The sequence below is a fragment of the Dermacentor albipictus genome, chromosome 1 (assembly GCF_038994185.2).
Source record: "Dermacentor albipictus isolate Rhodes 1998 colony chromosome 1, USDA_Dalb.pri_finalv2, whole genome shotgun sequence".
Lineage (NCBI taxonomy): Eukaryota > Metazoa > Arthropoda > Arachnida > Ixodida > Ixodidae > Dermacentor > Dermacentor albipictus.
Window position 1 is genome coordinate 417627704 of NC_091821.1, and position 17233 is coordinate 417644936.

General features: G+C 46.3%; 1 protein-coding gene and 1 long non-coding RNA gene across 2 annotated transcripts in view; one reads left to right on the forward strand and one right to left on the reverse strand.

Moving 5' to 3' along the window:
- LOC135900366 (lysosomal cholesterol signaling protein-like) overlaps positions 1 to 17233 on the reverse strand; it is a 187923-nt gene that overhangs the window by 110033 nt on the left and 60657 nt on the right. The window contains exon 4 of the mRNA XM_070532233.1: positions 10908 to 11128. Within this exon, the coding sequence (XP_070388334.1) occupies positions 10908 to 11128 (221 nt within the window). The remainder of the gene's footprint in view (positions 1 to 10907; positions 11129 to 17233) is intronic.
- The window catches only part of LOC135900425 (uncharacterized), a 142323-nt gene that overhangs the window by 86335 nt on the left and 38755 nt on the right, over positions 1 to 17233 (forward strand). The window lies entirely within an intron of this gene.

The following is a 17233-nucleotide window of genomic DNA, read 5'->3' on the forward strand; positions in this document are numbered from 1 at the left end:
GCTTGTTTGGTTTGGGCCGCCCAGAAGTTGTCGTGTTACTTGTACGGAGCGAAGTTCATCTTCGAGACCGACCACTGTCCTCTGACGTGGCTCAATCAAATGTCACACAAAAACGGCCGCTTGCTCCGATGGAGCCTCACTCTCCAAGAGTACAACTTCTCCGTTAGATATAAGAAGAGAAAGTTGCATAGCAATGCGGATGGTTTGAGCAGGCTAATTTGAATTCTGCGTTTGAGGGTCCCGCCTAAATTTTGGGGTTACTAGTGTTAGCTTTTCTTTAGGCGAAGAAAATCCCCTCTCATTCAGCAGAATTCCCTCCATTAATTGCTGAATTTGTCAGCAGGAATTTGCTTCAGAAATTGGCATAGTGAAATGTAGCATTTTTTTTGTTTCTGCACTTATGTTGTTGTTTTTTTTTTTTGAAGCCTAGCGAGTCTAAAGTGAGAGCCAATGCGCGTCATCTCGGCGCAGAGCCGTGTTGTGGGATTCATTTTGCAGTTGCCTGTCCTTGTTGGATGTTTTGGGGCGGTGACATCAATGCACAAGTGGTCGCTGCGAGCCAAGACATCAATCCCCCCCTGACCAGCAGCCGTTCTCTTCCTGCCTAGCGGTTGTCAGCGCTAGACAGTCGAGACTTTCCGGGCCCTGGAGGCGCTGTCAAGAATGGCGAGCTGTGAAAGAAGATTGCCACACAGTTACGACAGGGCGACACGACGCGCACCTCTCCGTCGCTGCAGCTGGGAGGCGTTCAAAGAAGCGGCCTTTGCGCTGGAATCCGCCGCCTTACTCCAGCCCCTTCGACATTGTGACGGAACTAGTTCGGTGTGTGAACAATGATTCCGGAGTTCCCCAACGCGGAGCTGATTTGACGCGCATGGACAAGCTGCCGTGGGGACGACGTATTTTGGAGCGTCTCACGCTTCGGCCTAGCACGGAACAACGAGCGACCCTCGATCGGCGCCGATAGTTTCCCGGAACGGCACCCCGCGCGGTTGCCTCTGTGTACAGAGCGCGGTTGCCTTTGTGTACGTAAACTGGTCTGCAGAGCAGCGGCGAGTTGGTGATGAGTAAACGAACAGTCGCCGCGTCGTAGGACCGGCGCATCGAGTGTATAAAAACTGTGGTGGTGCGAATGCTGAGGACACTTCTCTTGAGCAGTCATGTTAGACTGAGTGACTTCTCTCATGCAGTCCTGTTGGACTAATACTCTTTTTCTCTAGCAGTCATGTTAGACTGATTTAATTTCTGTAAATAAACCCCTTTTCCTCGTTCTCGATGAGAAGCAGTTCTTCACTTCATCAACGATCTCAGCGTAAATAAGTTGGACGACGGCATGGGCCAGCTACCTCCGAATTCATGCCGTACTCCAATCTTGGCAAAGGACCACGGACGATGGGATTGAGCCCCCAATCCTGACAAGGCTTGCCAGACACACAACAGCAATTGCAGCACAAGCGCAGAGGCTACGTGCATGGTCCACGTCCGGAAAAAAAAGTGCCCTCGCAAGCGTGTCGCAGCATGCCAGGACTTTCCTAACCCCGAAGTTATCCAAGAAGCGGCAGGGTCCCCAGAACTAATCGAATTGTTATCGCCATCGTCGCCCACTCGGTCTTCCACGTCTCATTTTCATCACAGGTGCGCCGCTCATAGTTTCGTAGCACGCTGCACGGAACTTCTATGTGGGCCTCTTTTGCGTCACGCGGCTTCGGTCGCCAATTCATCCCGCCCACTCAAATTTTAGTTCCAGCACATTTTTCTTTCTTTCTTTCCTTTTTCTGGTTTTTTCACCATTATTTCAAGTTTACTGCAGCACGGCTGATAATAATTTTCAGTTCTTCAGTGAGTTTTGTAGAGCTACCAAATGCGGACTTCAAGCATGAAATGTGGGCTTCATGCATGAAAACGCCGGCTATGGCAATATCGACTAGGCCGGTGCAGTATAGTTCCGAAATGGCCGCACAGCCACTCATATGCAGCACGTGTAATGCGAGAAACCCGCCTTCAAAATGCAATACATTTCTAATGCGACACCGCTGATATCGCCCCACGCCAGTAATTTTCGGTGCGAGAGTCAGATTTGAAACGTCACTTCTGGACGTAATGGCGGTTCAACCGTAGTACGTTCCGTTGCATTCGCAAGTTTTATTACTATAATGTAGCCTTGAGTTACGGCATTTACATTATAATATTTTCTATAACGCTAACAATGCAAGATTAATTAACACGTATATTGGATTGGATTGTTTCATTTTAGAATCAAAGTGTACATGACGACGGGAACCTGGAGTAAGAGCTGCCCCAAGGCAGCTTGACATAGCCTCAAGTCCCCGACATTGGCGATGGTATACCAGCGGTCACAATACAACTGCTAACCGCCTCAAGCCTCCTATATTGGAGATGGTATACCAGCAGTCACAATACAACTGTTAACAGCCTCAAAACCCCTACATTGGCGGTGGTATCTATACCAGCGGTCTCAATACAACTGTTAACAGCCTCAAGGCCCCCATATTGGCGATGGTATACCAGCGGTCACAATACCACTGCTAACAGCCTCAATCCCCCTACATTGACCATGGAATACCAGTGGTTCCAATACAACTGCTAACAGCTTCAAGCCCCCTACATTGGCGAGGGTATACCAGCGGTCACAATACCACTGTTAACAGCGTTTCGATCAATCAATGGAATCAATTATACAATATAGTTATAAGCAATTACCGGTCACAAATGAAAGCACACAATGCTAATGTATACAATAGATAATTACAAAAACTAAATCATGTGAGAGGAGACAGAAATTGGTGGTATGAACACCTTTTTTTTTCTTTTTATAAAACGACCTTAAGGTGGACCAGGTTTTAGGACAGTGTGAAAGTAGTTCTTTAAATGATGCTTCTGAAAGACAAATAATTACTTGGGACAAATCATTAATTAAATAAGGTAATACATGTTCTAATGCGTGCAGACTGTATGGGGTTCACTATGTGCTAAGCTCCCAATGACCTCGTTTATAAGCGCAACATAGTGTGCAGTCAGGCCGATTTATTACTAGGATGATATTATATTTCAAGAAAAAAATTACTGGTGTGATGTAGCAGTTGTGCACGTTCAACTGTGCGTAAAAAGCTATTTTGTAGTACATGTAGTTTTCGCAAGTTATCCTGTGTAGTCGAGCCCCAGCTTAAGAAGCCGTAATTTAGGCAAGAATGGAATAGACATAGATATGTTGTAATTTTCACATTGGTCGATAACACGGGACGATTACATTAGACGATACTGATAACTTGTGACAGTTTTGTTATAAGATGATCGACGTGATCATCCCAGTTGATCTTTTCCTTGAACATAACACCTAATGTTTCAAAAGACGATACAACTTCTAAGGGAACAGACCTGAAACATATGTCACTGGTGAAATATCGCAGAAAAGGCGTAGCATCTTAATTTTACAGACAGCAGAATATATTTAGCGTAAAGCGCTGTGAGATATTGGTACCATATTGTTTTTTCTTGTTTCTTTACTTGTGTCGTATTCTGATATGTCAAAAAATTGTATCTTCGATTTTCTCAATCCCTCCATCAATGTCAGTGACGTCACGTGAGACGCACTCTGACGCAGGAAGGCTCGAGTTTTGGTGGCAAAAAGGAGAGAGCAATAAGAAAGGTCAAGACAATATAGTAGCTACTGAATACGATACCAAGAGTAAACAGAAGATTAGACGATCCAACAAACCCACCACTGTCAGAAAAAGATCGAGTAGCGTAAGGTTTCCACAGGCTATGACTAATCAACTTTTCTGCCATCACGTCTCGCACTGACGTCACAACTGTTCTACTGTCGTTGTTCTTCTATGACATTTAGAAGTTCCGCGGACGTGGACCAAACCTCGTGGAAGAAACAAAAAAAGAAAGGCGCGTGGGGTCATCTCACTTTCACCACTGACGTCACCTTCGTAACACGTGCTGACGTCTTCAGAAGCACTGCACAATGAAGGATTACCGTTTCCAAAGAGTTTTGCCCGGACATCTAGTCTTTGTATTCTGTCTCTTCATTTTCTTTCTCCAGCACTCTTGGCTTTTATTGGCGTTTCTCTGAATGGAAACAATGTAGACGGTAATGAAAATTAACCTAGAATTTTGGAGCTGAGGTGCAGGTGAAGCACAAGACTAACGCCAATTAATCCCAATGACACCACAAGGTAACCGTAAGGTCACCCCAGATTCGCTGCAGTATGTGTGAGGATAAATGAAGGTGCGAAAAGTGCCGCCATTATACCTCTATGGCTGTACTGAAAATACACCTGGCTGCGAGTCGTCCTCGTCGTCGTCGTCGTTGTCGTCGTGATCGTTGTTGTTGTTGTTGTTGTTGTTGTTGTTGTTGTTGTTGTTGTTGTTGTTGTTGTTGTTGTTGTTGTTGTTGTTGTTGTTGTTGTTGTTGTTGTTGTTGTTGTTGTTGTTGTTGTTGTTGTTGTTGTTGTTGTTGTTGTTGAAGAATAGACAGTTTCGCAGATGAAGCACTGAAAACGATAGCAAGGTTGGGCGTGACGCCCGAGCTCTTCGCATGGTATGGTATGGTATGGTATGATGAACTTTATTTAATGTCCTGAAGATCAACCCTTAGGTTGACGCAGGCGGCTCCCACGTCGGGACAGTAAGTTTTAACCTTACCGCCGTATCATGGGCCTTCTGGACGGCCTGTACTTGATCGGAAAGAACTCCACTGTGTAGGACTCGCTGCCACCAGTCTCTCTCCTTGTCACAGTCTGTGAAAGTCACAGGACACTGCCAAAGCATGTGATCCAGAGTAATGATGCCATTACACTTCTCGCAATTGATTGGTATCTCTCTTTCAGGATATATCTTGTTAATAAAGTTTGGACTTGGATAAGTTCTTGTTTGCAACAATCTCAGAGTCACCGCTTGAGCTCTATTGAGCTTAGCGTGTGGCACTGGGAATTCCCTTCTGTTCATGTAGTAATGCCTTGTGATTTCATTATATGTAAGTAATTGGTCCCTGTTCTCCACCTGTATATTATTGAGGTCCTGGTCGCGTAGTGCACGGATAGTAAGCCCTCGTGCAGCTGCGTTAGCCATCTCGTTTAAATTCTTCCGAGATGGATCGACAGACCCCATGTGCGCAGGAAACCAGCGGATTTCGATCTCTTGGCTGTCCAACTCACCGATCAGCTGGGCAGCCCTTTTGGTTACAAATCCATTGGTAAAGTGTCTAATAGCCATCTTAGAGTCGCTGTAAATCTTCGTCCACTTATTATTCCTTAAAGCCATGGTGTTCTGACAATAGAGAGCATTAGTGCTGCGCCATGACGATATGTATGCAGCACGCGAGCGCTTTGCGGCAAGTGGCAGCGCGCGTCACGACCGCGCTTTCTGTATATGGGAATGTCCACGTATACTTAAACTTGCGTAAACCTGTTGCGCCATCTGGAAGATAAAAACAAGAGCGCTTGTTGTGTACAGTCAAGCCAAGCCAATCCAAAGGTGTTAACCGCGTTCCTGGCCATGGGTTCTATTCTCGACACGCGGGGCGGTTGCACTGCTGGCATTATCCGCCATGTTGATTCTCTGATTGGCTGTGCCGAGGCCACAGGCGCTTACTACGAAAGGAGGGGTGGGGGGGGAGTGTTCCGGGTCCCGAGCTCCATCCGGAGTTTCCTGGGGGAGGGGGGGGGGCAGTGCCCTTTTACCAGGCGATGCCGAAGCCTACACCCTTCCCACCCAGAAGCGTCATTACCAGAGTTCTGTAACTCACATCGTTAGAGGTTTCTTTTGAGTTGTATCTACCTTGTCACTTAAAATTTATTGGGGCTAAAAGCGTATTACATTATTGTTGGTGCGGACGTCCACGGCTTTTAATTCATACTTTCGCTTTATTTCTAGAAATCCTGACAATAGGAGGACAAGTGGGTTACAAGGACTAGCGGCGGCTACCTCATCCGTATTCTCTTACTTAAACATTTTTTTTTATTTCCACTGTAAACCTCACGCAAAGATACAATATATTTAACTATAGAAACAGGACAATGTTTATTATATTTTTAAATAGAAGGAGCTAGCCCACTAACAATTATTTCTAATGGTATGTATAGCTTATACGCTTAGAGAACGCTACGCACACGATACCCGATGCGTACGCGGCCGCTGCGTACGAATCACGTATTGTTTGCTAGCTCTGCCGTAGTCGAGAATAGATGTAAGCATGAAATGGCAAAGCGCAAAGCAGATTGGCTGGAGATGATACCAGTCATAATCCTAAAATGGGTGTAGTGCATGTTCGCAACGGCGCACCCTACCATACCACACTGCACCACGCCATACTGCGCACTGATCCATAAGGACGCTGCCCAGCTAGAACAAGAAAACCGGCTGAAGGGCGCACGACAGGCAGCAAAAAGCGCCAGGGAGACAAAGCGCACTGCCCAGCTAGAAGAAGAATAAATTGAATTGTGGGATTTTACGCACCAAACCGACAATTTGATTATGAGGCATGCCGTAGTTGGAGACTCCGGATTGATTTTGACCCCCAGGGTATATTTAACATGCCCCCAATGCACGGGACACGGGCGTTTTTGCATTTCGCCTTCATCGAAATGCGGACGCCGCGGCCGGGATTTGATCCCGCGACCTCGTGCTTAGCACACCGCCATAACCATTACGCCACCGTGGCGGGCAGAAGAGCATGATGGAGGCGTCACGCAGCGTGGCGCCATCTCTCGAAGCGACGCAAAACCCACGCCGCAAAAGTCGCGGGCCGCTGGCCACCACGGCTCAGCGCCAAAACATGACAAGGCTGTGTATAGTGCCCGGTATATCTGCCTTTTCACCGTCTCTGTCGGAAATGACAACGCACTACAAGTTACAGCTTGAGTGATCTTGTGAACAAACATTAAAAAGACCTCGAAAGCAACATTTTTGCAACTTGTTTGGGCAGTAACTAGCGTGTGTAATGCGATTCCGTACAAAGGGTTCGGGGCCCAAGACCGCATTTTATTTAAGCTTTGACTGGTTGCCCGGGTGTTCTCGTTTGAGTACCCGGATAACGGCTCTGGCTTCTAGCTCAAGGTCACTTGAAGGTCACCGACAACGGGAGTAAAAGCATTTAATGCTTTAAACGCAGCGCTCTTTACGTCCGCAACGTACGCAGTACTAAACGTCGCTATTATGCGGAGGCGACGTGGCGCAACGGAACGCGCGAGACGACTGCAGGTGTGCAGCAGGAGCAGTGCCCTGGCAGATACCAGCGTCTCACAACTCTGGCGCGTTGAAAAACCGGCGTCGCAAGTCGATGGTGCACGAGGTGAGACAAAGCCACCTGGAAAATTTCTAGGTGGCGTTGGGCGAGACCGATGAAAACCGTCAGCGTTTGTCAGCGCCCAACCGAAGGATTAGATATTACACATCTAGAATATTAGATTTCAGGACTGTAGGACGCACTTGATTTCTCGTACAAGGAATGTCCAGCTCAACGGGCAATTCCGTTCAAGGGTTAGAATTTCGCTATCTGCCACATGCGACATTTCAAAGGTTGGTGCAGCTAAAAAAAAAGAAAGAAAAAGTACCGCCAAATTCGGTACTAAGGGCAAAACAAAAAAAGGAAAAGAACGAAAAGAATACAAAAACGTGCGATACGCGCACCATCACAAGCGAACAGAGATTCATTGATACAAACTTCGCGAGAACACGCGACAACTGGGGTAATTGAAAAAAAAAACGAAAACTTTATACAGGGTTTGGAAGTACCGTTGTTTGGGATAGTTGGTTAGATACAGTAATGGGAGTCCTGTTCGTCCTGATGTCTCGATCTTGCCCGTGACTCGTAAATAGTCTCGCTTTTTGCATCGAAATAACTGGCGTCATATTATTCCTTCAATTTACCTGATTACAAATGCACTACCGCGAAGCGCAGCTTGCGATGCAAATCGCCTGTGACGTAGTAGGGCGGTGTAAAATAAGTCTTCGTCATACCATGCAATAAAGTTGTCTGGCTCAGCGTTGCTGCCAAGAGAGAAAGAAATAGAGGGAGAGAGAAATAAGGGCTGTATAGGTGCCAAAATTTCTATGCGTCCATTGAGAGTTGCGCAAAGCTCCATTCGGAATTAGCTCTTGGCAAGAAGAAAGTGCTATGGCAGATTTATTTTACGTCGTGCTTTTACGTCACACAAAAGTGCGGCACAGAGCCGCACTTCACTGTGCCGCATGCGTAATCAGGTAAATTGAACAAAAAGATTCCTCGCCATTTATTTCGCTCCGCACAGCTGTTTTTAAACGTGAAAATCTCTACTGACCTTTATGAAAATTCCCTTCAACTTTCCGTTACAAAAATGTCCCACAAAGTTTGGCATTAGGAAGTAAGAATGTATTTAATTATATTGTTATGGTAATAATCCGGTAATAATTACGGTAATAAGCAATCGCGTTCAACGTCGCTTCTTTTGTCCCGATCTTTACCGCTCCGTTCGTCGATACGTCGCTGCATGTGAACCATGCCAACGCACAAAAAAAAACCACATATGCCTCCTGCTGGCCTCCTTCAGCCCCTTGACGTCCTATCTGACCGCTTCTTCCGAATCGGTCTTGACCTCCTTGGTTCTTTCCCTGCCTCTACTGCTGGCAACAAATGGATTACCTTTGCTACGGACCACACCACGCGCTCTCCCTACCAGTTGTGCTATGGACGTCCCTGATTTCATGCTACATGATGTCATCTTACATCATGGAAACCTTTGTGAAATCCTCACCTACCGTGGCTGCACTTTCTCTTCAGCGTTATCGATGATCTTCTTCGCGACAAAACACAAGTTTACGACGGCTTACCACCCGCAAACCAACGAAACCAACGACAGAACGATTCAACCGCATGTTAACTGGCGTGCTTTCTAAGCATGTCTCCTCTGACCATCAAGACTGGGACGCTGCGTTGCCCTTCGTTACATCTGCCTACAATTCCTCCCGTCCCGATACCGCTGGTTTTCCACTTTTTAACGCGACAGCGTTAAGGAGCTCGTGTCGCAGAAAAGCCGGTGTCGTCGGCGTCGGCGGCGGTGTCGGTGTCCGCATCGGCGGCGTTGGCCGTGAGCGATAAATCCCAGCACGCACTTCATGAATAAAAAACAACTTGCAAGATGGGCTGGGTGGGAATCGAACCAGGGTCTCCGGAGTGTGAGACGGAGGCGCTACCACTCAGCCACGAGTTCGATGCTTCGGAGCGGTATTTATCTCTATGCTTTTATCTGCTGTTTGACCGCGACACAACGTTACCTTTTGACACTATCCTCCCTGCTGCCGACCATTTGCGCACTGAGTACGCCCGCGATGCCATTTCCAAAGCTGACGAGGCACGCCAGATTGCTCGCCATCGCTTTACGATGTCGCAAGACCACCAGAGGCACCGCTATGACTCCCGTCATCGTGACGTTATCAATGCCCCGGGTGGCCTTGTGTTTCTGTGTACCCCGACTCGGCGTGTTGGGCTCTCTGAAAAATTGCTTTCCCGGTACTCCAGACCCTACCGTGTCTAAAGATATGTAACAGATGTCACTTACGAGATTGGCCCGCTCGAGTCTTCCTCTCCCTCCATTTCGCCGCCTACAGACGTTGTTCACGCATCCCGCCTTAAACTTTACCGCTCCCCTACACTCTAGCAAGCACCGTGACGGTGCTTCAGCAGCCGGGGGTCATGTTACGGTCATAATCCTCAAGAGGAGAGTCGATGAAGGAGACGCTTTTGATCTGGCATGCGCATTCGACCACATGGTTCAGTGCTTGCTCTCCTTGTAAATTATATTGTAAATATGTTCCCCTGTTGTGCCTGCCTACACATAACAATATGATTGAATTGATTTGGTTTATTTCTTGCAAATGATGTCATCCTGGGCAGGTAACGCACTTGAAGTGACGTAATGTGAGTAAATTTGGTCGGCTCTTTTTATAAAAAAGTATTTCACATAAAAAATACGCTGCGGGTATATACTTTCCGGACATCTCGAGGATATTCCAGTATGCCTGCCAAGCTATAAGAACACAATGGTTAAAATGCTTACTAGCGGCCACGTGTATTTCGCTTTAGACATGCGTCCTCAATTCCCGACAGACAGCGTCCTCAATTCCCGGCCGGGCCTTGATTGCGCATTTCACATCCCTGAGTCACCGCGGTGGACCTCGAGGATCAAGCTGAACGTTTAAGTTTGTTCATGAACGGTATCAGATTTACATAAATGTGAATACAATATTGTTAATACACAATGAGCCCCAAAGTTAGGAACTGTCAGGGAGACTCCCATACATTAACAAAATCAAAAAAGAAAGAGCGAAATCACATGAAGCAGTGTTTGCGTAAACTAAACTGACAAGTCAAAAAAAAGTAGAAAGCAGTGCAAAAAAGAAACAAGATTATATGAAGCTGTATAGTAAAAAATAACAAAGAAAACTTTCTTTGTAATAAAGAAGCATAGCAGTTAACAGTACAATAATAATGGAAGCAATATACGAAATAGCATTACTGCAATCGCAAAAGTCAGAATGAAGAGAGCTGTTCCAAGTTAATCAGGTGAAAAATGGCTCTTCTTTATTTCTTGTTGTTCTATTTCTGTTCTATTACTTGCAGTTCTATTACAGCGTGCTTACATATAAAAAACTACAATTAAGTTGGCGATATTACGGAGCTCAAGGCGCTTGTCTAGAGCGCCCGAGGGGCGTGTTCCGTACAGGGCTGGTAACACCTAGTAATAACACTCGGTATGAAACCGGCAGGATGTGACCAGCTACTCTTACGAGATGTCTATCCTCGCCCTTGTGGTCATCTAGCGCTTTAGCGCCTACTTTGGCGGCGAGGAGTGCTTTCCAGACACGCCTATGTGCTTACGTGTACATAAATTCATGCGCATTACCTTAAAAACCGCCCAGGCCGCCGCTTTGAACAGTCTTCTCGCCACCGACTGCTTCTGGGGTGTTGTCTCAATAGCATCGTCAGTGTAGCGCCGCTGCGATCGAAGGCCTTGCAGCTCGGCCAGGAAGAATCCGATAGGGTTGAACAACACCAGAGAAAGTGGTGCCACCAGGTACAGGTAACCAGCGAATTCCGGATGGCTCCGGCCAAACACCGACTCCACTGAAAGAAACAGAGTACGCGAAGGACATCTCACAGCAAAACCCCAAGGTTGTGGGTAGGATACAGGAGCTTGCGCTAATAATTCATCTTTGAGAAAGTCATTGGCTCATTATTGCGATGCTTGCGATTGCACTAGTTTGTAACGTTTCACCTTATTGGGCAAGCGTAAGGAAACAACTCGGATAAAGGCGAATGCAGAGCAACGAGACTGAACAGAACCCATACCTACAGAGAGGTATTAAGCTAGAATTGTTCGTAAGAGAAAATTCCAGCCAATACTGATGCTCGATAAACTATCAGCGAAGGTGACCATCCAATACCAAACAGCACTTACGCGCGAGAAGCATTTTGAATTCGGCCTCAGGTGAAGCGAAAACTCTCAACTGGATTTTCATTGAAAGTACATGGCGGAATAAATGAGAACAGATGAAAAAGCAGTCATAAACGTTAACCATTTGACTTTGTCGTGAGTTCTCGCTTAGAAAATCCGCTTCTTGCCTTGTCAAGGATAACAAAAATCAGAGAAATTTTTGAAGCATATGCCCCGTTACCTGGAAGTACAGGTGAGTGCACGAGCACTTTTTTTATCAGCTTGACCAAGAAGTCATTCAGTTTCACCTACAAACAGTTTTTCTGAGAGGCAAACTCAAGACAAAGTCCCATAGGGAGCGTTTAATATTCCGCTTTTTCTTTCATCTTTTGTTCCGCCATTTTTTTATAAACGCCAGTTGATAGCTTGCGCTTCGCCTGTTAAGTCTCATTTCTCGATGTTCGTCCTTGTACGAGTTGTATCCCTTACCATCGCTAGCTCAATAACATTGGTAATTGATTCAAATTGTCAAAATTGTCAAATGACAAATTGTTAAAGGGAGCAAAAGGCCCATGGATGAGCAAATGTATGCAACTATGTATACATCTCTTTCATGCAGTACGCGTGGCTCCATGAAACCGAGGCCTTCAGTACACATCAAACACGTCATTGGATGAACATAGTACGATGGATAAAAGAATCCCTTGCTAATCGTTCCCAGTTCTTCCTTGTCAATAACTTCTCCTCCGAACCCCTCCCTGTCACTTCAGGCGTCCCTCAAGGCTCAGTCTTAAGACCGTTTCTTTTCCTAATATACATTAACGATCTTCTGTTGCATGTATCTTGTCCTATTTGCATGTTCGCTAACGACTGTGTGATTTATCGTACTGTGACTAACATCTCTGACCAAGCATCTCTCCAGAATGACCTTAATAACGTGCAGAAGTAGCGCAACCGTTGGCAAATGGCCTTGAACCCTAACAATTAAGCGCAAATTTATTTCGATTTCCCGCCGTCGTATTCCTTCTCTCTCTACTTACACAATTGCAAACGTCCCAGTAGAATCAGTTCTAGCCTCTAAGTACTTAGGCGTAACCCTGTCCCACGACCTTTCCTGCAATGCGCATGCGACAAACGTAATTTCGTCAGCGAATAAGACCCTTGGGTTCATGAGGTGTCCCCTTCGCCGTGCTCCACAGCACGTGAAACTACTCGCATACAAATCATTTGTCAGACCACAACTGGAATATGCCGCCGCCATCTGGAACACTCATCAAACATATATCATCAATGCACTCGAGTCAGTTCAGAATCGTGCGATTAGATTCATCCATTCTTCATGTTTATATAACATCAGCCTTTCACTCTTAAAGGCAGAATATAGCTTGGAATCGCTTCCTTGTCGTCGTCGTATAGCCACGCTCTCTCTTCATCGCAAATTTTTTTACAGTTCGCTAAGCCACCCGCCTTACATCACGCCATCATCTTCACGCATGTCACAGCGCACCAGCCATCAACTCCAAGTTTCTCGTCCTCGAGCACGAACTGTCTCTTTTCAAGCTTCATTTTTTCCTCGAGCTGCCGAAGACTGGAACGACCTACCCTTCAATGTCGCTGCCATCACATGTCATTCACAATTCCTAGAAACTATTCAAACTTGTATTTCACCGTAACACCGGCCTTTTCTTGTGTCCACATGTTAACCACCCCGTATGTAATACCCCGAATGGGGTCTTTAAGGTAATAAAATAAAAAGAAATACCACGTTACCACACTAATCGTGCATCCATCAGGCGCAGCACTGCGCCTTGAACGTCCGTCTTACAGATGTCGCCTAGTTCGTGGGAAGCCAAAACCTATATCCAAGCCCTTCTATAGGATTGCGATGGCATGCAGGATAGCAAGACGAGCACAAACTCGGAGCAAATGTCGTTGCGGATAGCGATCTATTGGTATTCCATTTAAGCCGAATACTCTCCATTTATCGTCCAGCTGTCAAAGTCCTATTACATAACGTAAGTGGAAGCAGAATGATCCACTCTCTCACATACAACGGAGCGCGTTCACTTGAACACAGGCCGACTTTGATTGCAGGCAGGCTGTCATTCAAAAATCGTACGGCCCGAAAACCAAAGGTTAAGAAGTTACTGAGTTAGTCAACATGCTGCAACAGGAACACCGAGCCATCTAAGTTCCAAGAGCATTGCCATCTGAGGCGAAAACTTACAACGTTGCATTACACCCAGTGGCGTACCAACAGGGGGGGCGGGGGGGGCCGTGGGCCCCAAGTGCAAGGGGCCAGTGGGGGGGGGGGGGGTGTCATATACGTCTGAAGACACCCGGAACTTGATATCCTCGCCTTCCTAGACTACAGCCGGGGGGCGGGGGGGGGGGGGGGGGTGACAGAAGACCTATGGGCCCCGGGTGCCACACGACCTAGCTACGCCACTGATTACACCGTGTTATCTTTCAGATATCCTTTAACATCACACGGCTAAGCGTCGGTGGGTCACAGTTCACAATGGCCATTACCCTATTTATCTCGTTTAAAATCAAGGAGAGCTGGTCATAATTGACGAATTCAGCTCTGCACTAGCTCCCTCAACCGCATACCTTACGCATTCAAGGAGAACTCGATAAGCGCCAGCTGCTTTTGACGTGAACGCAGAGTTGCTGTGCAGCACTTGCACGGCAAATTTTAAAATGTAAGTTTTTCGTATGTGTCAGTTTTGGTCGAAAGCAATGTCTATGCGGTGTGGTATCTTCACTAACATAACAAATTTGCGCCAACATAATTAGCGTTAAGCGACGACTTAATGTGTTTCTGCCAAACCGTATCATAGTTTGTTCGTGATAAGGCATATATCTCAATAAATGATGTATATCCAGGCAGGAAAGTAGGATCACACACTGACCTTTTTTTCCTGAGAGAGAATTTTGTTGGCCAGTCTACCTGCCTCTCGATTTGATATGCGCTTTGCCGCCCTATAAAAATCAGCCGGGAAAATTAAAGTCGAAATTCCAGTCCAAAATGTAATGCCCAAAAGAAATGTTGCTGATGACATCATTGTGCGACGTCATATGTTTCGTGGGTTATGCAGTGAAAGTCTAGGGAGGTTGTGTAGTAAACGTTTCTATATTGGAATGCGCCATAGTCATGTGACCAGACTGCTAACTAAGCTCGGCCTTTGACGATACTTTGTAACGCCACAGGTGATTGCTAATCAAATTGTGAGGTGATGTCGCCACTAGTTTTCAATGTTTTACATCGCCTTCTGCTAGCTAGCCTCCGCGGCCGGTGAGAATGGTCAATTACCAATTTCTGAAGCGTTATCTGCCTGACTAGCTAAGTGTTGAGTTATTTGTTTGATGATATTGAGAATGTCAGAAGCTCTTCATCAAGCTTTGCTAAAATAACGGTTCTCAAGTAAAGCAAGATGACTTGACATAATAAAACACACACACACGCACACGCACAAACGTGAGTGTGTGTTAATACAGTTGGTAAAATGTGCACTTAAATGTACCACCGATGAAAAACAAGCACCCGCCGTTGTAGTGTAGTGGCTTCGGCGTTGGGCTGCTAAGCCCGAGGGCGCGGGATCGGTTCCCGGCCCCGGTGGCCGCATTTTGACGACGTACGCGTACCGTGCATTGGGTGCACGTTAAAGAACCCGAGGTAGTCAGAATTATTGCGGAATCCGCCACTACGGCGTGGCTCATCATAATATAGTGGTTTTGGGACGTAAAACCCCAGAATCTCATTGAATTTTTAACAAGTAACAAGAGACAATGAAGTCCAAAAACAAGAAAGGGGCTGACAGATGGAATCGCACACTGTGGTATAAAGTTTGTAAACAAGGATAAAGTGCCTCAGACAGCCTGTCTCAGGCACTTTATCCCTGTTTACAAACTTTATACCACAGAGACAATGATAGAAATGGAAAACTAAGGAACAGATCACATTCTACGGAAGGCTTGGACAAGAAAAGGCGAGCTGTAAGTACCCTTCGCGATTTTTAGTGGTAACTAATCTTATGGACTGCCTATATAAGTGACATTACCATTTCGTCTTCTACATTATGATTCTTTTTTAACGAGCTGATCTTGCGGTGGTGTTCTTATGTGTAAATTGAAAGAGACGCTTGTCGGATTCCTTCACTCATGTGACCATTCTACAGTTAGTTACTGAGCTGTGCTTTTGATACTGGTGCCCATAGGCGAGACAATCTTTGTGCGCTTGTGTTCGTGTGTGTTTCGTGTGTCATTAAATTTTCTTCCTTTTTCCTTTTTTTGCCTAACGAATCTGGAATTTTGGCATAGCCAGATCTGACGTAGCCTACCTCGCAGTGCTTCTACAGCAAAAAAAAAGGAACGAGTTATCCCACGAGGCTTTTTTGCGGGGCTAATGGCGGCATCGTCCTTTTCTGTATTCGGTGCGTACGAGCCCAGTTTGCTTGCCTTAAGACATGGAAAACGCAGGCGTGTCTCTCGGGGTGAAATGTGTGCTCGCGACATAAGTTGTGGCCGTTATTGTTTGCACTCATGGCTCATACCCACTATGAGGAATTGTACAATACTAACGTGGCTAAAGTAATAAATGTAGAATTTAAATTCCACTCGAAAATTTACATACAGTGATAAATTGAATGTAGCAGATGCAGGTCAAATGAATGGCGTAGTTTTAATTGAAATGTATTAAAGATGAACATAATAAAGGATCGGATCGGAAAACATTTATTGGGCTCTAGAAAAGAGATCTTTGCGGCTCCAGACGGCCTCTTCCGTCTTCTGATGGATTCTTCTGTCTGCAATCACAGGGTTGGTGCCCTAGTCCAAGGCTCCACTGAGTATGGCCAACCCGCGAGCTCGCTCTACTAGGCGCTTTTGGCCGTTCAAGCTTACGCTGGAAAGCACACTCTCCCACTGTTCCGCACTCGGGTTTTTAATTTTATAGATAGTTGGGGACTCAATATTTTGACAGGCCCATGATATGTGGTACAGATCTGGTTTCGCTCCGCACCATGGGCACTTAGCTTCATATTGTGTAGGGAAAATTTTATTCAGAAGGTTTAGATTCGGGAAAATACCCGTCTGCAGTTGTCGCCATGCAACAGCATGCTCTCTGCTCAGATCCTTATCCGCGGGTTTGTACTTCAGTCTGGCCCCTTTATAATAATTTGGGATATCTGAGTAGCCCATGGGTACTGACTCAGGTTCCACAAGGCTGGATGTGTCGGACGCCCGATTGGTATGCCCTCGAGCTATCCTATCCGCCTCTTGGTTCCCTGTTATGCCAGTGTGCCCTGGTACCCAGATTATGGTATGCTGAACTTTGTTTCCCGGGTCGCATGAGCAAAGTATGTGGCGTGCTCTGCGCCCAATTCTGCCGTTTGTATAATTATGGCGTGCTGCTTGAGAGTCTGTTATTATTGTTAGAACCTGCCAGATCGATAGTCCTCCAGTGCTGCCAGAGCCACAGCTGCCTCTTCGGCCTCGACTACCGTGCAGTCCTGTAGTGATGCGCTGGTGATCTCCTTGAGGTCCGAATTAACCACCGACGCCACTGCTCTGCTGTTGTGTCTTCCGTCTTTGACGAACGTTGCCGCGTCCAGATACCTTGTGTTGTCCTTGTTCGCCAAGGTTCTCTTCACGTACTCTGCTCTTGCCTCTCTACGCGCCTTGTGCAGGTTCCGGTCCATATTCTTGGGTATCGGTGCGACTCGCAGTGTACTGCGATACTTGTCCGTATAGGCCTCGGTACGCTTGATCTCTTGGATCATGTTGCCGCCGCC